This window comes from Diplodia corticola, assembly GCF_001883845.1.
Source record: "Diplodia corticola strain CBS 112549 chromosome Unknown scaffold11, whole genome shotgun sequence".
Lineage (NCBI taxonomy): Eukaryota > Fungi > Ascomycota > Dothideomycetes > Botryosphaeriales > Botryosphaeriaceae > Diplodia > Diplodia corticola.
The window spans coordinates 95,350-117,226 of record NW_017971490.1 but is presented as its reverse complement, the minus strand read 5'-3'; the positions used below and the strand labels follow the sequence as shown (position 1 = coordinate 117,226).

The 21,877-nt window shown below is 55.7% G+C and overlaps 5 protein-coding genes across 5 annotated transcripts; 1 reads left to right on the top strand and 4 right to left on the bottom strand.

Annotated features, from left to right (window-relative positions):
- Positions 1 to 67: 67 nt before the first annotated feature.
- BKCO1_1100035 (transcription factor sef1) lies at positions 68 to 2,159 on the bottom strand (the record flags this gene model as incomplete). The annotated part of the gene is made up of 8 exons (XM_020270390.1): positions 68 to 141; positions 197 to 317; positions 386 to 412; positions 469 to 552; positions 643 to 942; positions 997 to 1,387; positions 1,677 to 1,708; positions 1,767 to 2,159. 8 exons carry the CDS (start codon positions 2,157 to 2,159, stop codon positions 68 to 70), a joined length of 1,422 nt encoding a protein of 473 aa, XP_020132746.1.
- A 1,603-nt stretch (positions 2,160 to 3,762) lies between these two features.
- On the bottom strand, positions 3,763 to 4,595 carry BKCO1_1100034 (pap2 domain protein; the record flags this gene model as incomplete). The annotated part of the gene is made up of 3 exons (XM_020270389.1): positions 3,763 to 4,220; positions 4,293 to 4,482; positions 4,545 to 4,595. 3 exons carry the CDS (start codon positions 4,593 to 4,595, stop codon positions 3,763 to 3,765), a joined length of 699 nt encoding a protein of 232 aa, XP_020132745.1.
- Positions 4,596 to 7,566: 2,971 nt separating this feature from the next.
- BKCO1_1100033 (regulator of g protein signaling superfamily) lies at positions 7,567 to 9,273 on the bottom strand (the record flags this gene model as incomplete). Its single annotated transcript, XM_020270388.1, has 3 exons — positions 7,567 to 8,477; positions 8,533 to 9,061; positions 9,112 to 9,273. The coding sequence occupies 3 exons, from the start codon at positions 9,271 to 9,273 to the stop codon at positions 7,567 to 7,569; spliced, it is 1,602 nt and encodes a 533-aa protein (XP_020132744.1).
- A 7,422-nt stretch (positions 9,274 to 16,695) lies between these two features.
- Positions 16,696 to 18,108, bottom strand: BKCO1_1100032 (uncharacterized protein; the record flags this gene model as incomplete). The annotated part of the gene is made up of 2 exons (XM_020270387.1): positions 16,696 to 16,849; positions 16,901 to 18,108. 2 exons carry the CDS (start codon positions 18,106 to 18,108, stop codon positions 16,696 to 16,698), a joined length of 1,362 nt encoding a protein of 453 aa, XP_020132711.1.
- A 1,065-nt stretch (positions 18,109 to 19,173) lies between these two features.
- BKCO1_1100031 (s-adenosyl-l-methionine-dependent methyltransferase) lies at positions 19,174 to 20,261 on the top strand (the record flags this gene model as incomplete). The annotated part of the gene is made up of 2 exons (XM_020270386.1): positions 19,174 to 19,448; positions 19,508 to 20,261. The coding sequence occupies 2 exons, from the start codon at positions 19,174 to 19,176 to the stop codon at positions 20,259 to 20,261; spliced, it is 1,029 nt and encodes a 342-aa protein (XP_020132743.1).
- Between the last annotated feature and the right edge of the window lie 1,616 nt (positions 20,262 to 21,877).

The following is a 21,877-nucleotide window of genomic DNA, read 5'->3' as shown; positions in this document are numbered from 1 at the left end:
ACTTTCAGTTAGCTCACCATGACAGTATGATCAGACCCCACTACAGATATACAAGCACGCACAACTTTCAGGTAGTGTGATACTCTGAGCCAGTGGAGAAGAAATACCATATATGCGGGGTGTCATCTTCGTCTTGAGCTTCTGATCGTTCTTGCTCTAGCGTCGGGGCTATCTCTAAAGAAAAAGTAGAGCATACTTGGGTATCGGAATGAGAGATATGTGAAGAAGAAAAAAAGGACTAAAAGGCACGAATATCCAATGTACAAAGTCTGTCGCTTTTTTGGATCATCTGGAATCATAGTCATGCTGAATATGGCCTACATGGCTTTGTTAGCATCGTCGTAGAGTGGGTCATCCGAGACGGAAACCATTGGGTGTCCCCTACCGTGACTAAGCTGAAGGGTTGGTAAAGCTAACCTGAGTCAGTGTTTGCGCGACAGTCTTGCAATCAATGAAGCCGCCACTCACCACTGACAATCGGGTGAATATTCCAATATCCGAGCCCTGTCGAGACGAAACCACGCTTTGGTTGAGTGAAGAAGCATTCATGAGCTGTTCATTTAGCACAGGAGTTCGGCAGATAATTGGGGACCAAAAACACACCACAAAGACTCATGGGGGCCAAGCAGATAGAAAACTTACATTACCGAGCTTACTGTCAAAGAGATCCAGCTTTTGCTCCAGCAATCTATGCATAACACGCAAGGCGGAGATGCTCTTGTCAACACTGGCGAGATAAGTGCCCCACTGTCTGCGGAGTTGGTCACTGCCAGCTGTCTCGAGGTAGCGTTTCTCGCCACTTTGAAACGTGTCCCACGCATCCAGAGTGCGTGCGAGGCAGTCTCGGAATCTTCTGATTGTGTCGACAGTGTTAGACAAACTCTCGGTGTTGGCAAGGTCAGGTCCATCTACGAAGCCTTTGCAGGATTCCCGGTCCTCTTGCTGGCCAGATACCGTTATCAGTGTGATATCGCTCCAAAAATATGGGACACTCACGTATATGTTCATCTGTGCTTCGAATGTGTTGATCAAGTAGGTCCATTCTCCAGTGACTTGTCTCATTCGCTGCGTCAGAACAGCAAGGAAGTACTCGCGAGGATTCCATACTTGGTGCTTCAGCTGAATAGAGCCTGAAGCGGGATCTGTGCCGGTTGTGACGTCTGGATTGGCGTAGCAGCTGTTGTAATCTTCTTCCTTGCCGAAATAGGTATCGACAAAAAGATAGCTGGTCCAAAACCATTCATCCACGCCACTCACCAAGAATGACACTTGGGCTTCGTAGTAGTAGCCCTTGGAGTTCTCTGAGGGATCCGAAAGTGGCAAGCTCCTTGACCGTCGAAACCCTCTACCACTAATCCGTCTTGGGTCGCTGGTCTCTTCGCCAACCCTGAAAGCAAAAAATGGTATGTGGAACTCCAAGTTGTACAAGTGGTCTGCCTATGACTTCCTTTTAGATTTGGAGTACCCTGCAGGAGTGACAGTGGGTTACCGGATCAAAATGAATTCCCAAACCGGGCGCTCTGCTCACATGTTGGTTGATGAAATTTCGAAGTATATGTAGTGAGCGAGCCGCTGCAGTCTTAACGATTGTGTCAACGCAATCATTCGTCAAGTTGGCGATATATCTGCGTAAGTACTTTTAGTAGATATGCAAGCAAGATCAAGATGACGCTTACATATTTCGCTTCTCAGCGCCAAGGATTTGCCTCTTTGAACGGTCAGCATGATGATTTCCCATCGGATAGGAATGTAGAATCGGTATGTACATCCTCGCTCAGCCGGTTTTCGAGCTCTGGAATGGTGACGATTTCTCTGAAGATACTTTCACCGATGGGCGGGTAACGCATGTAGTTGACGGGCGGCCCTTGAGAATCCCATTCTCTCTCCATAGTTTTAGGGCCACCGGTGAGATCTTGGCGATCGTCTACCATGACAATTGCGGCTTCGTTGGGGACCTTGACCTCGGAGTCTTGGAGGAACAGTTTCCGCGCGGTATACTGCGACTGCACCGGTGGGTCGAGATTTTCGCGATACGAAAGGAATCTTCGACGAGCAGCATGGAGCGGTACCGTTCTCAGAGGTTTGACGTTTTCTGGTCGATATAGTTGACATCTTCGTCTCGCGAATCGGTCTTTCCAGGAAATTGCTGACTCGGTCATAATGGACTGCAGGAACAAAGGAGAGACGAAATCGCGTTCGAAAACTATGGGAATCTAGAATCAACAGGGGAAAACGCCTAAGAGGCTGTGCATCAGCACGATTAGGCTTCCGCGGCAAGGCTGAGCTGGAGAGGTGGGCTGATTGGGGGCAAGCATTTCTTAATCGTCATTGGTTCGCTTGGCTTGAGTAGGCAAGGCTGCGCGTTTGCTGGCGCTTGTCGACCCCGCCTCTTTCGCCGCTGCCTGCATCCCCTACGAACTCCTTTCACCGGTGACCCGAGCCGCAGTTGCCGATACTGCGGCGACTATGACTGCAGATCTTCCCCTGCCGATGCCTTTCGCGTGCAGAAGGCACCGCCGTGATATCGCACGACAAGCGGTACGGCAAAGAACATGCCCAACGGCCCAAGGCCAAGACTGCTTCCCGGACGCCAAGACCTCCCTGCACCTACCACCAATTGACTTCTGCATGGAGCGAGGATCGAAATCGCTGGTAACACAAGGACCATATTCTGGGAAACGTAGCTGCGTAAGATCATACATAAACCTTTAATGGTCGTTCATCAGGTTCTGACACGCCGAACCACTCTAGACTCATGTGAAGTTCGACCAGTTGACTTCAGCCGTCGAGATCGGCCTGATGAGCAAGACACCCTACATGTCAAACGCTTTACAGCGCAGAATCCTCCGCATCAGGCTTAGCTACCAAGAGACTGTAGATGGCCCGCCAATATTCTCCTGTTCAGACGTTTGGACTTGTGTAAGTTGCTGCAGTCACACTCTATCCTCCATCGTACTAATCGCAAGGCCAGTGCCAATGCGGGAGCCTCAATCTTGTGGTATTATCGATGGCTTGTCCTCTTTGCGGGCATTCCCAATGCGCATACTGTATATACAGCAGGGGTTGGACGTTTCGAGGAAAAAAGATATTGGTATCAACGACCAAGACCGGCCATCTTATGAGACTCTCCTTCTATACGGCAACGAAATCGGTCCGAAAAGCTTTGTAAATCCTTGCGCTGGCTTTTGGCGCGTTTGAACTACACACGGAATCATTATTTTGAATCCCTGCGGAAAACGCGTGCCAATATATTTTACAGGCATCGTGATACATCGAGTTTACTTTAATGTTCAAAGGCTTGCTCGCTTCATCGGTGCCGCGTCTTCTCTCGTGGCATAAAGACATTGACCAACTTCTCCGGCCAGCATGTATGGTGCAATACATCGAGCCATAGAGTCGGCACTTACTCCGCTTTTCATACTATCAGACAATCCAGCTTCTGCGGTAGAAGTAACTGCACACAAGGTTACCCAGAAGTAGCCTTGTTATCCGTTTCATCATCAGGTATTTACAGATGGGAGTCTAAAGCTATGACACCACCAGACCATCAGCCAACCTAAAAGAGAATACAAGACCAAGCATTTACACAAGAATACAATTGAGCATTGTTACAGTCCTGCCAATACCCTAAGCCACCCTTCGTGTCACCGGAAAAGCCCAGCGTATCCCTCCAGGCGGCCAAGACGGCCTGAATTATTCCCCTCCAACCCCCCTTCCGCAGGGCGGGCGGACTTTTCGTTATGAACATCCCCTCAGCTCCTCCTACCGTCCTTTCTTCCCACCCTCCAACCCCCTCCTCACCCTCCTCCTCTCTTCCCACCTCGCCCACCCCGCGTCCACCAAGTCCTCTTCAGTCACCAAATCCCTTAACCGCGCCATCCTCGCCAACCCAGTCTCCAGCGCCCATCCCAGCAACCCGCTTCTCCTCACCCACGCAGTAATCTCAAACCAAAGCACGGCAAAGGCGGCGCCGGCGCAACACCCGACCAGGACCTGCTTGTCGGTGTGGTAGGAGAGGTAGATGCGGGAGAAGGCGACGGCGGCGGCGGAGGCGAGGGCGAGGCAGGAGAGCGCGAGGCGCTGGAAGAAGGTGGTCGGGGTGTGGGTTTGGGTCGGATGCGGCGTGTGGCGGAAGAGGAGGAAGAGGGCGAGGTAGAGGGAGAAGAAGGAGACGAATTGGGCGTGCGACGAGGGCATGCCGTAGCCTTTGCCGTACATTTCTATACACGACGAGCGGTCAGCCACATGCCGCCAATGGGGTACATGCGAGATTGTGGGGAGGGGCGACGCACGGCGCGGACGCTCTTCTTTGATCAGGCGCTTCAGACACCAGTTCAGAGCCTCGCAGGCCAGCTGGCCGGCGAACATCAGGGCGACTTCGGCTTCGCGGCTGGACCAGATCAGGGTGGTGTAGACGACGCAAAGACCCTGGGGCACGAGGGCAAGCCAGGCGCACAGGTACGAGAAGCGGTCATTGGGGTCCTGCGAGGGCGCGGTCAGCGGTGGGCGGTTGGGCAGCAGCCGAGGTGAGGGCTGCGGCTCACATAGTGGACGTGGGTGAGGGAGAGGGAGGCGAGGGCGGGCGGATCTTCCATGGTGGGCGGCCGCGAATGGGGAGGACACGGTGCGGAGAGGAGGGAGATGTTGGCGCGTGGAGAGGATCGAGGTGCGGTTTGGCGAGCTGCACGATGATGCTTGTTCCCTGCTCGAGGTGTCCAGTGCGAGAGATCGCCGACAGCCGCGCCATCTTATCTTATCTGCCGCAGATCCGATGTGCGTCGATCCCGCAGTCCTTGCTCACTCTCTCTCTGCCACACCTCAACCCGCGTCTCCGCAAGTCATCCCAAGCAACACATCGACCCTGCTCTTCCAGCAGGACCAGTCTCGCCGCGCCGTTCACGAATCGGCTTCTCGTTCTCGCCCACAACCCTGGCGCTCGGGCAGCCGAAGCGTGCAAACAACCTTGGACGATGGCACGGTGTCACTGAGACTTCAGCCCTCTATTCAGACTCGTCCGTACTACTCATCCATGTCCGCGGAAACATCATCTTTCCGGCTCCTTCGCACAACCCGCGACGCGGGACCGGGCCGCCGCTTATCGGCCGCCAGTGCTTATGCGCCAACCCCGATCAACCCACTGGTAGCGCCAAGCCAGCTCCCAACGCCACGAACTCCTTGACCGTTTGGTCCGTTACGCTATTGGCAGCCATGAGTCGTGTAGTTCCGTTGGCCGACTCACCCTGCCACCTACGTACTGCCCGATCCTGACTCTATTCCCTTCTGGAACGAAGGGATAGACATGCGCACATGGCGCAATCGAGCCTGATGAACCGACGAACTATTTTTCTCCTTCGTTTTTTTATTTAAGCTTCTTTGACCATGATGTAATACGGCTCTCTTTCGTGCGCTCTAGCCTGGCGCGTTTCCACTTGCAGGCGTACGTGGTCGAAGAGCAACAGTGCAGCCGAACCACAGCTCGGTCGATGCCCAAGAAACCCGAGTCGCGCTTTCAGCCAGCCAGCGAACGCGACCCAAAGAAACCCATCGGATGAGATCGAAAAGAGGAAAATGCAATGACCACCACGTCCACGAATGACCGGGCAGTCAGGCCATTATGGGTATCGACCACGCGGCAGCACAGGCAAGCGAGCCCGTCGCTGCCCGGACAGCCTGGACAGCCCGTCTCCGTCTCCACCAAGACGCTGCAGCAGACGCAGGCCCAGCCTAGCGTCAGGAACGCTAAAACATGCAACGGAGAACCGACATCAAAAAGGTAAGGAGGGCGGAAGAAGATTGTCGCCCCCACCATCCATTCAGCCAGCCTTTGCTCAGAGGTCGGCTCCCAAGATGAAATGTGTACGTTCCATCGAGCACCACGCGGCTCGCCTGCACACGAATCGCCATTTAAAATCCCATCTTCAAACGCCGGCACGTACCGAGCCGCACTGCGAAGCCTTTTCACTTTGCAGTCCCTAGGCCTCTTAGTCGCGGCGAACACCTTCTCATCTCCTTTTTTTGTTCTTGCGTCTTCACCGACCGCTGACCAAACATCCACGCGTGATCTCGAAAGGAGAATGGGCGCACGCACACGCGCTAGCTAGCATATATACACTAAGCCGATCTGTGGGGAGCCCACCGTCGCTGTGACCGGCGCCGAAAACGACCCGGTCATCGGCACCAGGCTCGCGGCCCTTTTCTCGGAAAAATGCCAGCGCAGCCCTACTTCCTTCCCGCAGCAATCCGACGGCGCGGTTCTCCTGCGCTCTGGGCTCTTTTTCCAGCAGCATGGTAGGAAGGATGGAGCCCGTAGCGCACCCTGACGAGGCCATAGCCCTCAACCGCATCATGCTTTTTTCTGACATCTCTCGGCGTGATGATGGGATAACATAATAGTAACGCTTATGACGATGGGCTGCTGTGTGGTACTACTACCAACTCGGCAACGCCCATGTTTTTAGTGTGTGACACGAATGACGGAACGGAGATGATGGACAACCTGTCGTGGTGATCTCGGAGGCAGACCGGTAAAATAGATGCAGGGCAACGACACGATCCCGGAAGCTTCTGCCGTGCTAGATCAGGCAAGCAGCAAATCATCATTCATCACATGGCCCTTTCCTCCCTTCTCCCCCCCTCCTCCCGTTTTCGGACAGTGATTGACCCTGCCGCTGGCCTCTCGTCTTGACGATTAGCCGATTACTCATATTTTGGGGCCAATCTCTCTAGCCGTCCTAGAGCTAGTCGCAAAGCTTCGGAGAAAGAGCGTGCGCACGCGCTCTGTCGTGCTGTGTGTCTGTGCTCGCGTGTCTGATGATTCTGCAGCTGAGCGGAGCTGAGAGGCTGAGCGCTACTGCAGGCTGCTTGCAACCTTCCTCCCGCGTCCCTCAACCTCCACCCTACAATTTAGATGTACATGGATTGCAAAACAGACCGCCATCTACGGCATGTGTCTACAAGCGAGGTCCGCTTGAAACAACGGCTTGGAAGAAGTGCAGCTGAGCTACTGTTCAAACAAACGATGGCGGCTACGAGCGAGCCCCATGAGGGCCGACCGTGCAGCCAAAGATCTCAAGTCATTCGGACACGATGCAGATCCTTTCATGTAGAGAAGCGAAATAATTTTGTGTGTATTAGAAGTGGTAATATTTACGGTTGAGAAGTTGTTTCGAACGAATGTCATCTATCGCTCTGGAACTCCTTTTGCTCCACCTCTCGCGGCCTCGCTTTATCCAAAAGGCCGTTCCAGAACCCATCATCAAAAAGGTGTAGTTTTTATCTTCTTCGTGAAACAAAACAATCGGGAAAAAGAAAGCCAGAAAAAGCCGCCGAGAGATTAGTAGGTCGTGGGTGATGGACAAGAGAAAGAAAAAAGGAGAAGGAAAGAAACGAAGGGAGTGCCTAATTGGGCGAGGTATCGTAGAAATTATCAAGCACAGCATTAACGAAAAGCCAAAAAAGTCCAAGACAAAAAACCAAAGCGAGACAAGGGGTAAAAGCAAAGCAAAGAAAGATCACAGGGTATAACGATGGACTCCAACAGCAATCTTCTCCGCCCAAACTACACACTTAGTACAAGCACGCCCCCGGCACAGCGACAAACACGGCCGTCGTCAAGGTAGTCAGGATGACACTCCACGTCTGGGCGCCCTTGACAATCTTATCCTGAATGATGCGCACGCTCTCCTCCTGGACCCACGTCTCCTGGTCCCAGATCTTGTCCTTGAGGCTCTTGCGCTTGTAGTCCGTCACCCACGCCTCGCTCTCGTACGTGTTGCTGCTGCCAAAGGTATCCATGCTGTACGGGCGCTTCATGCTCGGGGTCGGGGCCCTGGTGCTGACACCGTTCAGGGTCGCCTCCTCGTCGTAGTCGCCGAAAGTGCTGGTCGAGATCTTCTTGGAGAGCGAGTTGTCGTGCGGGGCGAGGGTGCTGGCGCGCTTCTCGGAGCCGCCGCCGTTGCTGCTGTTGTTGCTGTTGGAGCTCGTCGCCGTGGTGCCGCTGACGTCGCTGTTCATGCTGATGTTGTCCATGTCCTCCCACGGCTTGAGCGTGCGCTTGTGTTCTTTGTGCAGGATGACGCAGAGCCCCTTGTATGCTGCGATCATGGTCGTGGTGCCGAGGTACAGGACGGGGAACATGAAGAGGCGCCACCAGCGCGGGACGCTGGAGAGGATGAGGAGCAGGCCGATGAGCAGGCCGGCGGCGATGTGTGTGACGCCCATGGTGCGCACGAAGAAGACGCGCGGCTTGTTGCCGTTGCAGATGCTCCAGCGTACGAAGTTGGGGTGCGCCTGGCCGCGCAGCGTGGCCTCGACCATGTCGCCGATCGTCTTGAAGGCTGAAGGGTGCGTCGTTTGCTGCAGGGCGTGCAGCACGGCCGCCCGGTCGCGTGCCGAGAGGTTGAGCTCGCGCGGAGCGCCCGGTGCGATGTAGTGTGCGATGACGCGGTCGACCTCCTGACGAAGGGGCTGGACGGAGACTGGAAGTTGTCAGTAACGTGATCCGTACACACTCTGATGATGCAGTGGACTTACAGCCCTGCCACTTAAGGCCGGCTCCATTGTTGGCCTCTTCAGCCATCTCACGAACTGACTCCTCCGAGAGGATGGGCTCGCCATATTGCGAGGTGTGACCGCTAAGAGAGACGGTGGGAACGCCGTGCCTGTCCCCGAAGGTGGTGCGAGTGGGCGACAGAGTGTCCTGTCTGCTGAGGAAGGTCGGCGATGGCTCGGGCTTGTTAGGAGAAGGAACAATGATATCGGTCAGTCCAATGGCGGCGGCGGCGGCGGCATCAGATGGCTTGTCGAAATCGACCTTCGGCATCAAGGGTCCAGGTCGCTTCTTCCTCTTCCCACCTGCAGGAGCGGCCGAGGAGACGAGTTGAGTGGCTTTGTCATCGGCGGTCGGCTCCGACTCGGTCCATTCAGGGGACAGGGCCTTGCGGTCCGGCTTGAGGGCGTTGAAGCGTTCGGTGTAGTCCTGAAGCCAGAGGTAAAACTGAAGGTTTTCGGCATCATGGGTCACGTAGACGAGATAGTCCATGAAATCGCGGAGCTGGCATGGCTTTGGGGTGTGTCAGTATCAAAAAGGTGAAGTGATGGTGAAAGACATACCGGCAAGGCCTTGTTGGTGAGAATGTTTTCGAATGAGAGTTCATCGGGAATGCCTCTCTTGCCATTGGCGGTGCGCTCGACATAGCGCTGGCACTCCTTCCGGTCAAGCGGGCCGTTGGACTTGGAGACGAAGTCAGGACGGCGGTAGAAAAGGATAGACATGGTGAAGTAAAATGAGAGAGTGGAGGAATTTGTCAAGCTGCGGACCCGAGAATGAGGGATGAGGAGGCAGCTAAAGAAGTATTTGGAAGAAAAGCTAACGGCAGTCAGCCACAACGCAACGATGGTCCAAGTGATGTCTCAATCACCGGGCTGATATGTTCGGGGGGAGACTAAGGAACGAGTGTGGAGGAGGAGGTAGATTGGCCGGCCGGTGCGGACTGGTAATTAAGGCCGGGCGCAGAGTCTTCGGTGCAGCTAAACCGTTTTGCAGGCGCGAAGACTTTCGAGCATAACGACCCAAAGTTGAGACGCGCTTGTTCAGCTTGCATTGCACACAGCCAAGCCCACTTTCCCCTGCGTCTTGACGTGGGGTGTAGGGCAGGGACCATGTCGTGTCAAGCCAATGGAGAGACTTGCCGAGAATGTAAGGTCACAGCGGCGATCTAGGCTAGTAGACGGTGGCTAGCAAGCTATCGACGCAAAACATCACTAGGGTATTGACGCGTGTAGGGCCCCGGCGGTGTGCAGCTAGCCAAGGTCGAGCGTAGTGTGCCGTTAGCAAAGGGAGCCAGCTTCCCCAACGGGCTTGACGGCAAGCTGAGACGGAAGGCCAGTTCGTGAGGCCAACCAAGCCGATTGTGTCTTAGGGCTGGGCGGAGACATGCCGAGAAATAGCGATCCGGCTGGCGGCCATCACGAGTTGGCGCCGCGCGCCGAGCCAGATCGGGGCATAGGCTCGGGCGGGTCGCGGGTGGTGGAAGACAAGGTTTTCCTGCGGCGTGCCGGCGTAGCAGATGGTGCGCACCGGGATGCTGTCGCGGCAGCCACGCCCGGAGGCGGGTCCTGAGACGGCCGGCAGAGCGCACACAGCGGCTGGTACAGGGCAGACGGCGGGCCTGTCCTCGGAAGCAGAGATTGACATACGGTGAGCGGGCTGAATCGCACGAGGTTGAAAGAGAAAGAGATGGGCGCCGGGATGGCAGCTTTGCTTGGGCCGTTTGTGTGGGATCGCCGCAGGCAACGTTCCCGGAGCATCTTGGCGTCACAGCAGCACAGCCATCTGGCAACACGGAGTTCAAGCATGCCGTGCGGTCTGAGCAGCTGTAGCGTTTCTTCAGGTGAGTGGTGGGTGGTTGGTGGCGCAGCGGGGCCCGTGAGGGTGGATGCGGGCGTCATGGTGTGCAGTCACGGGCAGTTGGTGCTGATCATCATCTCAGTGGCTTGCGGCCGTGGCATTGCCGGCGGGCTTGGGAGTGGCACAGCCTTGCACGAATCCTCACCCACGAACAGCGAGATCCTGGTCTTCCCGTTCGGTGCCATGCTGGCGGTATTCCAGGCGAACGGTGCGCGGAGGCAGTCCAGGAACGGGTCCTTCGCGGCGCCTGGAACGTCCTGTGTGCTGATCGCCGTGCGGGCGTGGGACGCAGCATCGAGGCTCCACCATGGCAATCACATCTTCGATTCGAGCGACGATACGAACATCGCTTCCCAACCGACTCGGACGGCTAATCACGGGGTCGGGCGGCGGCCGGATGTGGAGAGGCGCAGCCCGAGCGGTTCAGGAGAGGTGACGGGGAAAGAAGACGTTAGCTGTCAAGGCCGGCGCGTCGGCCTAGGGCTAGGGCCCTCAGCTTGACGTGTTTGCGCATGTCATGAAACCGAGTAATGGCTCCCCACCGCGGAGGCGATCTCTTCCCAGCAAGGGCGGCTGATCGGCGCGGAAAACAGATCCAGCGCCACGGGCGAACCAAACGTGCTCCCCTGAGCGAGCAGCAATCTCGTGAACTGCAGCAGTTGAGTCGCACTGCACGCCGCCGAGTCAGCCGCCGCGTTGAGTCCGTGGAGATGCAGCAGCCGGCCCCCAGGCGCACGCTCAGGCACTGTCGTGTCCGGGCAGGGGCGGCGGCGCGGCTGGCTGGCGGCGGGGGGCATCGCGGGCGGCAGGAAGAGGGGAGGTGGGAGCAGCGCAGGATCTGAGGCGGCCGAGATCGAGGTGACGGCGGTCGGACCGGGAGCGAGGGGTCGGAGGGTGGCCCGGGGCGGCAGAGCGGAAGGACCTGAGGGCGCAGATTGCGGCGGGTCGGCGTCGTAGCGGCTGATCTGGTTCCCTCTGGCCTGGACCCACGACCCGCCTCACTCACCACACCACGGCTGCCTGCTCAATCTGCCCGACTCTCGGGCCCTACGTCAACCGCCCACCCCCAGCCGATCGTACTTTGCACCTGTTCCCGTGCCCGTGACGCCGCCGCCGATGCGAGTAATTCGCCGAACCCTCCCGCCGCTGCGCCGCCGGGTACCAGTGCGCCGCACGGCCGGCCCAGCATTTCCGTTGCCTCATTGCCGCCGCCATCCGCCTCGCACCTGCTTCTCATTTGCCCCAGCACGTCCTGGCGCCCCATGGCTGCCTTCCCCGGACCCAGGGGGCCGGACAGGAGACGATCGAGATGACGAGATCGCAACGCATTCTTCATTTCCCACTCTGTGCTCATTTCTCCTCCAGCTTACTCTCTTCAACGGCCATTAGCCAGCCTGCAGAGGAGCCGCGCTACTGTACCGTCCGGCCGAGCCCAGCCGCCCTCCGGTGCCATCCTGATGGAATCGATAGACCCTTGCCACCTCCACACCGGTCCAACTGTCTCATTCCCTCTTGCTTCCTCTCCCACCCAACCCGGACGAAGTCCTGCTGCCCCGCCACGAGGTCTTGCCAGCACCCGCCACGAGAAATCAAAGCCCCCGCCAGAAAGGGACGAGTCTTCTTGCCAGTCAATGGCGCCGCCGAAACAAGCCCCACACCTTTTGGTCGAAGGATTTCTGGCCGCGTGTTCAGTTTCACAGCAGCTGTCTTCAGTGCAGCGCTGACGAATCTGTCCGGCAGATGAGACTCAGCGTACTCCTACACGCTCGTCAAGCAGACCCAGTGCTGCCTTCATGTGGAACAAAAGAGCGCCATGTCCGCGCCAGAAGCCTTGGTTGCCGAATCAGAAGGATCCTCTTGTCCTTTCCCTAGCCCCTAAGCTACCAACGAAGCCACAGCTCACCCTGTGGGTGGGGTCGCCACACCAATCAAGCATATTGGATTGCCCCACAACTTCACCTTCTATTACACTAGCTGCTGAAGGAGAAGCCTCACCCAAGTAGACGGCGGTGCTCGTCAAGTGCTCTAAATCCTAACATGCCGGAATCATCTCCGCGCCAGGAGACAGGAGTAATGGACACTCAGAGGGCGCACCAATGTGCTGCTCCCTCTTGGATTTGCAGTGCCACGTCGACGAACCCCCTCGTCAAAAGGGGCGCCAAGTAATCCGGCGGATACTACTTACGCCGATCCAGAGGGGGTGACGACGTGCCAGAATCGGACGGACGCATCATGGGATGACCTGCAGATTGCTGTGCTCATATGTTTGCGGCATGTGTAGTGAAGGCATCCTCCGTCACCACAGACGTCGCAAGTCATTCTATCGTCTGACGCTGTCCTTTGGCCTTCGTAGAGCGAGTTGCGGCTGACACTGATGAAGCAGAAGGGACCCAAGTGGCGGCTCGAGTATACTCATGCAAAGTTACCATCTTCCCAAGACCCGTTTGTGCGGTCAGGACAGTACTGTTACGCACAGCAGTGCTGCATGCGATCGGCAACCCAGCGCATCGTCTCGGGGCATGGGCGAACGGAGACCAATTCCTCCTTGAACGGCACAGGTGTGATCCGGTATGGCAGGGGAAGACCTTCCAGCGCACAGTGCAGAAATCGCGCCCGCGGAGAAACCTGATCTTGGGGAACCTTGGCAGGAGTAAGAGCTATGTGATGAGGAGTAGGTCGGGGCCATGTGGTCACGGCTCGACACGATCCTTGTCATTGCTTAAACCGACCATCATGAGCTACAGTACCTTGGCAAAAGAAATCTGGGATCCTATTCAGTTTTCCTTTAGAAATTCTCGAAGCCAATTGGTTCCTAGCGCCTTGGATAGCTGAATCCATCGGACTCTCTATCAACGCGCCGTACCAGAATCGGTTAAACACTGCATTCTGCCCCGTAAAAGGAGTGTCCTAGACACGCCTAGATTTTAGCTATAGGCTGTGATCAAACGAGTCTTTTTACTTTTTCGCCTTAAGCCACACTGCGATGTGCGCGCCCGCCTACTTTCCTGACGATCGATGTGACGCCACCGCAGGATCAGGCTTTACCCTTTACCAACTAGGACGCGATATAGTCTCTCGACGAATATCCCTGGGATAACAGGCAAGTCTACTTACACGAGATGCAACATGGTATCCGATATCTCTTCAGGCAATTTCCTCGTTCCTAACACGAAGCGGCCTACTCCTCATGCCCCATCCCTCACCTCCCACTCGCAACACCACCTCTCCAAAGTCGGACTGCCAGAACGTTGCTCCAACGTACCTTCTTACTTTGGAATTGTATCGGACAGCTCAAACGACTTCTGCCAGAATGTATGGAAGTTGTCTGGCTGGTGAGTAGCTTGGCAAGTATCACGTGTCGATAATAGGGTCCCCGAGGATGAAACTTGTGCTCGACCTACACAAAGACTTTGGATGAGATTCGGTCGACATGTTGGAGAGCAGATTGCTACATGATTTAATGCTGCAATTTTAAGCTCTCACTCAACATTGGCGTCGACAAAATGGATGGATTTGGTCCAGTGACTCGCCAAGAGCGGCACATTGTTTCGTCGCACAGGTCAAGAGATCTGATGTAATCCATCCGAGTCTCTTCAGTAAAGTGAAACATAGCCAGGGGTCCGTGATTGTGCGCTCGAAATAGGGGCTAATGCAGTAAAGAATGGCATCTCCATAGATTAATACCAGATTGGCAACTGGACAGCTACATTTGAACGTGGCATAGGTGCTTTGCCTAGCTTGTTGCCTGCAAGTGGTAGCATTAGATGTGACGGGGATGAAGTATGGCGACGGTGGTGGAGGATTACGTTGATCGAACCAAATAGCACGCAGCAGCAGGAACAGCGCTCTCGTCACTTATAAATCCACCATCACTACCAACGTTGTACGAGGTCAAATGGTGAAGTTCAGTAATCTGCAGTATCACATCCTTATCCTGACGGGAATTTAGTTCCCGGCACTACTCAGCAAACTTTTTAAAATTCCAGCCTTTGGATAATACCATGTGCCTCAGCCCTAGATGGAACGCTTCCGTCAGCTATACAGCACTAACAAGCTCCTATCCTCTGCAAAGTTTCCCTTCTTACCCGCTTCGTGATAGATATCCCACATTGATACCTTCTCCACCCCGCTACCTTCAACCACGTCACCATGCCAAACTCCAACCGCAACCTCGTCAGCGTCCTGACCGTCGTCCACGCCCCCTTTGTCTTCCGGACCGTGAACCGCATCACCGGCGATCCCACAGCAACCACCTTCCCAAAATAGCCCCGGCGCGCGCATAACTGCCTTCATATCTATGCCATTTGATCACAAACATACCTTTGCCATTACTCAGTTTCCCCAACAAGACCCCCAACGACATCTGCCCGCGACTCATCGGCTACTACCACCCGTACGATCACGCCCATCCGCCCAAGCTAGACGATTGTCCCTCCTCAGAGGACGCCAGCTCTTTACCGAATATTATACCTTCACCTGACACAACACCTTCTCTCACCTCCAAGACAGCTACGCCTTCATTCCTTTCCTCAATTTCCTGCTCCAGCGCTCCTGCCGCTCGCAAAAACTCGAAAGTGCCATGTTCGCCAACCTCTTACTGCATTTCTTTACTATTTCCAGCTTTCTTACCATATACAACATCTTTAACGGGCACGGCACCTTCCATAACCGCGACCTTTGTCGCGCATATATCTCGCGAAGCCTTGCTAGTAGTTTCCTGTCTTCGACGGCGCTCCATCACACGTTTTGTAATTCGTAAACAACTGTTCCTTGACCTGAAAGACGAAACACGATAGTCCACCACATGAAGACAGTATAATATATGAACAAATAGAGAATCTAGGCTTATGAGTGCCTTGTTGCAAAAGGAAGTAGAATCAATAGATGTCTACCTACATTCTATAAAGCTTAAGTTACCTGACGGGTTTGTTCAGGAGGGCCCACGGCCGAGCACCACAAAACGTAAGAGAATGTTACTACGGTGATAGCTTCTCATACTCCGTAAGGCTCGCGTAGAAAGCAAAAAAGAAATTGCCCCCTATCGGAGTCGAACCGATGGCCTCGACATTACTAGTGTCGCGCTCTACCACTGAGCTAAAGGGGCGTGTCAACTGTTTGTCAACTGCCCGTGGACTGATCACATGACTTAAATTTTGTCTAACAAAACTATATTCTATAAAAATTAATCATCTAGCTACGTATCTGCGGAGGAAGGATGTTTGCGTGTTAGCTCTTTAGCTGATTCACGGTTCGGGTTGGAATAATGATTGCGGCTGTACTTCGGTACAAATCAGTCTTGCCGTGCGATAGAAAATGTAGCGGTATATTTGAACAATTACGATAGAGTGATTGGTTCTATCAAGATCAAAGGTCTGTTGCTTAGATACGCGGATGGTGGATGAAAGCAGGCGACAGTCTTTTTCGCCACGCCCCCGAGTACTATACCATAGGACATTTACACATACTACTATTCCATTTTTAACCTGGTTTCCCCCCACGACAATCACCAACGTTCCATCCTGTTTCCCTCTAAGATGCAAGCTTGTAAAATATCGCATCTTACGATTTATCGATCAGCAACATCAAGAACCAAGCCTTCTCTCATGTACCTACCCTGTTGAAATTCAGAGTCTACAACAACAATGCCTCGACTCTTAAGTCACTACAATGGTGACTGTCCGTCCCACGGACATGGATGTCTAGCAATCTGAGCCAGTAACGGACGTCCGATTTGTAGTGACTCGGGGAAGTCAGCTCTAATTGAGAAGGACCGATCCGTCAGAATACGGCATACCCATGGTCTCCGGGAAGATCGGCAAGAGGTACAACAAAAGTCCAAGCTCTCCCACAGCCTCTCTTCAATTATTTTGAAACCGGTCAAATCGGTTGACGAATTAGACGCACGTGCTTCGTAAATTATGTCTCTTAACTCCCTAGGAGGGCTTTCGGGAATGGGATACCGTTCCGGATTTGCAGAGATCGGCATGATGACTCGATTGGCGAAGTCTTGTTGAATGACGCGAGTTTAGTCAAGCGGCTAAGCCCAACCAAAAAATATGATTGATTATTTCAGGTAAACGAAGCAACAACACTACATGGGTATCCAAACTGCAAGACAATATCCAAACATGCGCGCCGCCAGGCCGGTTACTCCAAACAAGCAAAAGTCCCAACGGAGCGGGACAAAGCACCAACTTCAAGGAGAGACCAACAACGCTACGTTTCTTCGTTCATTCTCGTCGAAACGCAAATGCGAAAAGAACTGCACATCGCCCGGATGCACCAGATTAAGCCGACGGCACAGCCGTCGTCGCAGAGGAAGAGGAGGAGGCGATTGCTTTCCTGGGCGTGAAGTTGTTCTCGGAAAGGCAGAAATCATCCGTGCACGGCCCCATGTCCGCACAGCTGTGCTCATGATCGAGCAGTTCGCATCCGAGACCACTACTACCCGTTAGCTTTCTCCACAACACGCGAGAATGCGGCTAAACTTACGAATCCGTCCGGACCATCCAGCTCTCGCCCTTCTCGACAAGCTTCGCCGACTTCCCAATGACATCCCACTGCGTCACCGCCGACGGCACCTTTGCCCTCTCGTCCGCCAACAGCTGCAGGAACGCCGCCTTCACCGCCGCAGGCACGCATCCCTCGACCGAAACCGCGGGGATGTCTTTCACATAGTCCTTCGCCGCCCACAGAATCAAGCCCGCCAACACGCGGTGGCAGCACGGCGCCAACACGGTATCGAGCCTGTACCCCTCGAAATTCTCACGATGCCCCAGCCTGAGCTCCAGCTCCTTCACCCGCAGGCCCTTCAAGCACCCGGCATCGGGCTCGCCCCACGGGCGCGCCGACTGGTGGATCCACACGCCAAAAAACTTGACCATGTTCCACGTCGTCATCTGCAGCGTGACCTTGCTCAGCGCGCTCAGGTCGGGCCGCAGCGGCTTCGGGGCCAGGAACCGCCTCAGCGGCGCCGCGCCCTGGAATCGAAACTCCATGCCGCGCTCCAGGCGGGCGGCAAACTCTGCATGCACCTGCCTGCTGGTCAGCAGCAGGGCGAGGACGGGCCCGGCGCCGTTGAGCACGCGGCCGCGGCCGAACAGCTCGGCCTGCAGGTGGGAGCCGCGCGCGCCGTACTCGCGGTACAGCAGGCCGTCGGTGCCGGCGGCGGCCATGTAGTTGAAGCCGCGCTCGAACTCGTACGGGTAGCAGAAGCTCGCGCACCGGTCGTAGATCATGTTGCGGATCTCGCCCGGCAGCGCCAGCAGCGGGAAGTGCTGGCCGTTGGTCGCCCAGTCCAGCGCTTGCAGCCACGCCCCCGACCCCGGCCCCGCCCAGTACTCCTTGACCGCCGGCAGCCGCGAGAGGTACGTCGAGAGCGGCTGCCACGAGTCGCCGTCGCGGACTTCGACGATGCCGCGGTTCGACAGCCGGATCCGCACGACCGTGTCCCACATGCCGTCGTAGTTGGAGTACTCGGGGTAGTTGCCGAGGAGCGAGGCGCGGGAGATGCGGTAGTAGCGGCCATGGGATGCGTCCAGCGAGGTGTAGGGGAGGGCTTCTAGCGATAGTGGGAGGGAGACGTGGCAGAGGATCCGGTTCTTGACGTTGTTTATCGAGAGGATCTTTTGCGCCGCCTTCAGCACCGGGTCTTCCTGGTCCTTTTCGGGAGGTGTGGAGCCGAAGAGCGGATGGGTCATGGTTGCGGGTGATATTGTGGCCGGCATGGTGTCCAGAGATGTGAAGGGATGGAAGAGATTGAAAGAGAGACTTTCCGTAAGGTTGGAAGCGAGAGAGGGACGACAAGGATATAGCTTTTGGCACCGTCGATCGGAGAAGGGGAGATGTTCTATTAAAGGGGTGGTATGTCGTTGAAACTGGGCGCTTGGGCCACTGCTAGGCTAGGCAAGGGATGGCTTGGGGTCGAGCTGAGATGGATATACGCCCACGGATGTAATAATAAGCCGGACGATTGCGACCAGCCTTGCGCAATTGGCAATCCGATCCGGCCAGCACGTTGCGCACGCACAGGTGGCTCGGCCTTATTGCTGCTTCATCAGAAAGCGCCACGCCCAATGAGTGGCAATGGAGAGGACATCGGCAGTTGGGGATTCATGCCATCAGAGGCAAGCTTCGAGAAGCATGTCGGGTCATGGGCCGCTGGGGTGCTCAGGCGGCCATTTCGCAGGCGATCACACAGCGCGCCAGACCGAGAGGGCAAGTACCGCTCTCAATGCCGCGGAGCCTGACCTCTGGCCGGCTTAAGGGACGGACGGACAGAAGCGAGTGGTTGGGTGCGCGGGGGGCTCTAGTGTGGCTGGCGGGAGGCTGGGCCGAACACGAAGTGCGGAGAAACGGTTGGTGGGAGGCTGCGTGCTAAACGTCATCGTCGCGGGAGAAGGGAGGCCGCACGCTGTTGCTGCGCCATCTGGGCCATGCGGCTTCAACGGCAGTTTCACAGAATGCTCGAGGGTTGCGGCCTGAGCAATCGAGTGAGCTGGAGAAGGCAGCGGTTGGCGGTGGACTGACGGAAAATGGAGGCCTCGTGAAGCGAAAATGAGGATGGCTACAACTAGGTTCGAAGCGGCGTCTGAGCGTATCTCCAGCAATGCCGGGTTGGAGATTGTGGCGCCGAGACGTGTGGTGATGATGTTCAGGGGCAGCAATGCTCGACCCGGGATCCGCACGGCTCCAGCCTCCGGTCCATGGCTCCACTCGTCCCGCGCCCGCCATGCCTGTCATTTCCCCGAACCTCCCGCCCTGCCATGCCACGCATCCCGCATCGCCTCCTGCGGCACGCCCGACGTGCCGATAGCCTCCTTCCCGCCCTGCTGCTCGCCTGTCGCGACATCGCCTCCGCCCGCAACGAGCTCCGATGGCTCCGTGAGCACGCAGAGAGGGAGGCTCCCGCCTCCTGGCGCCCCCTCCTGCGCGACATGGTGCGCCACCGCTCCGCCGGCCGGCCGTTGCAGTACATTCTCGGCACAGAGTACTTCGGCGACTTGGAGATTGCTTGCCGGCCGGGCGTGCTCATTCCCAGGTGCGCAAGGCCACCTATCGTCGCCCGCGCGCTGCTGATCATTGACCTTCTTTCACCAGGCAAGAAACCGCGGCTTCCGTCGCCTATCTAACTGAGCGCCTGTCCCCTGCTCTTCCCAAACCATTGCGCGTCCTCGATCTCTGCACCGGTACCGGATGCATCCCACTCCTTTTCGAAGACCTGCTCGCCCGCACCACCCCCGCCCCGGATGTCCAGTTGCTGGGAATTGATGTGTCGCCACGATGCGTAGACCTGGCCAGACACAATGCGCGCCGCTGCGGGTCGAGACGAACGGACTTCGCTCTGGCCGACGTCCTATCAGGGGGCGTGGCTTCTCAAAGCTCCGTGCCTCCTTTGATGGCTCTGCTTCGTGAGAAGAACATGCTCAACTGGGATCTTCTAATTTCCAACCCGCCCTACATCTCCTCTCACGCCTTCACCCACACGACCACTCGCTCGGTGCGCAACTACGAACCAAAGCTGGCATTGGTGCCCCCCACGTCGACCAACAAAGCCATGGACAGCGGCGACCTATTCTATCCGAGGCTCTTGGAGATTGCGGATCAAGTGCAGGCCATGGTCATCTTGTTCGAGGTTGCCGACATGGATCAAGCACTTCGGGTTGCACGCATGGCCGAATCAACACAATCGTGGCACAGCATTGAGATCTGGAAAGACGAGCCGGCCGCAAAGGACCTCAATTCCAGGCACATGGTCGACGACGCCCATGGGTTCCGCGCTCTGGGCTGCGGGAACGGCCGCAGCGTAGTTTGCTGGAGACACGAGGCCTCGCAATGGTCTGAGGCGAGGTAGATATGCAGAAAAAGAAAATTCGAAGAGGAGGAGCAGCGTCCGGTGAAACGAAGCCCAACTGTCTGGATCTCGTCTCAGAATCCACCGTTCAGCTCCTAAGATCCCGTTCCAGGTCCCGCGCGGTTATGCAATGGCCAATCTCTCCACACGACCGTTGTCCCGAAGATCTAACAGTAGCCTCGTCGGCCCGGCCCTTGGAAAGAGTTGATGAGCCCCACAACCTGATCGCAGGGCCGCTGTGGCTGCTCGGAAGCCCGGCATCAATCTATCCGGTCCACCTCAGCAATCCGAAGCCCGGCACATGGCCCCTTGTGTCTTCCATCCGGCATCCCCCCGCCGTTTTTTGCGCTAGAGTGAGTTTGCCGTGATCGAAAACTCTATCCACCAACCGACTTTCGTCGTGTTGGCTGCGGAGGAGATTTTCGGCCTTTTCCGGATGTGGAAGTGATCCGAGCTCACTGAGAAATTTTCGACCTCCACACGATGCGATGAGGACTTTCCACGGCAATTATTCAGGATCCTGCGTGCGGCCTCTCAATGCTCTCGTGTTTGTAGAGTCGTGCGCATGCTTGGCGTCGCGTTGTTGTCGATATAAGGACTGTTGTTTTCGTCTATTTCCATCAACACCATACATCGGCCGGTTGGCTCAATGGTAGAGCGTGCGCCTCCTAAGCGCAAGGCTGTGAGTTCGAGTCTCATGCTGGTCGTAATACGAGTCCTTCATCCTGGTTAGGATAAGGGTGGTGTTTCCTTTTTGGTTCCATAGGACGTCGGTCCTTTGGCGGACTTTGGCAGCCACGCAGCCTGTCAAGGACCTTGCGTTTTGTTACGATGGGCGGTAGACTAGTGGGGATGTGCTTCTTGATTGTCTTTAGTAGTGTTCTAACGATCTTTAGCTCTGCTGAGGTGGTGAGTATCTGGGGCACATCAGCGTTCAACATGCTCAAGGATGCAGCCAAGTACTCATGACTCGGATTTACATACGATCGCTCGATGCATGACTATATCGCCGCTAGTCAAGGAGCTATTGCTGCCTACATATCGCCGGCCTTAGCCCCGAGGTGGGATGCCTTTTTGCATCAAGGCCCCTCAAACACTAACACGTTGCTCAAGCCGTCTATTACTAAATTAAGACTTAGGTTGCCTACAGTTTCGAGTTGTAGACCTTAAAGGTGGTAAGCAAGCGTACATCGGCTATTCACGCGGGCTGGCCTTAAAAATGCGCAGTGAATGGCACAACTCCGTTATATAGCACAAGGTACGATGGTATAACAGCATAGCAAACCAGCTATAAACTACCAGAAATCAGACGGCCCGCTGTCTAGCTATACTATGCAGTTTCATAGCCTTGCGTAGTTGCGTCCGGTCGTACTACAATGCGCGCTGATTACGCTGTGCACATTTTGAAGTCCGACCACGTGCAGTTCCCATAGTAGGTTGCAAAAGAATCAAGCTCATTGGCATCGACATCATAGACATGATTCACAATGCTTACGGCGGCAATTGAATGCACTGTCCACACATAGACTCAAATGCAGACAAATCCGTCCGCATATCCGACGGTGTAGGAAGAATGTAGCATGGACGGGGCCCACATAACTCAAATGCTCAGATCC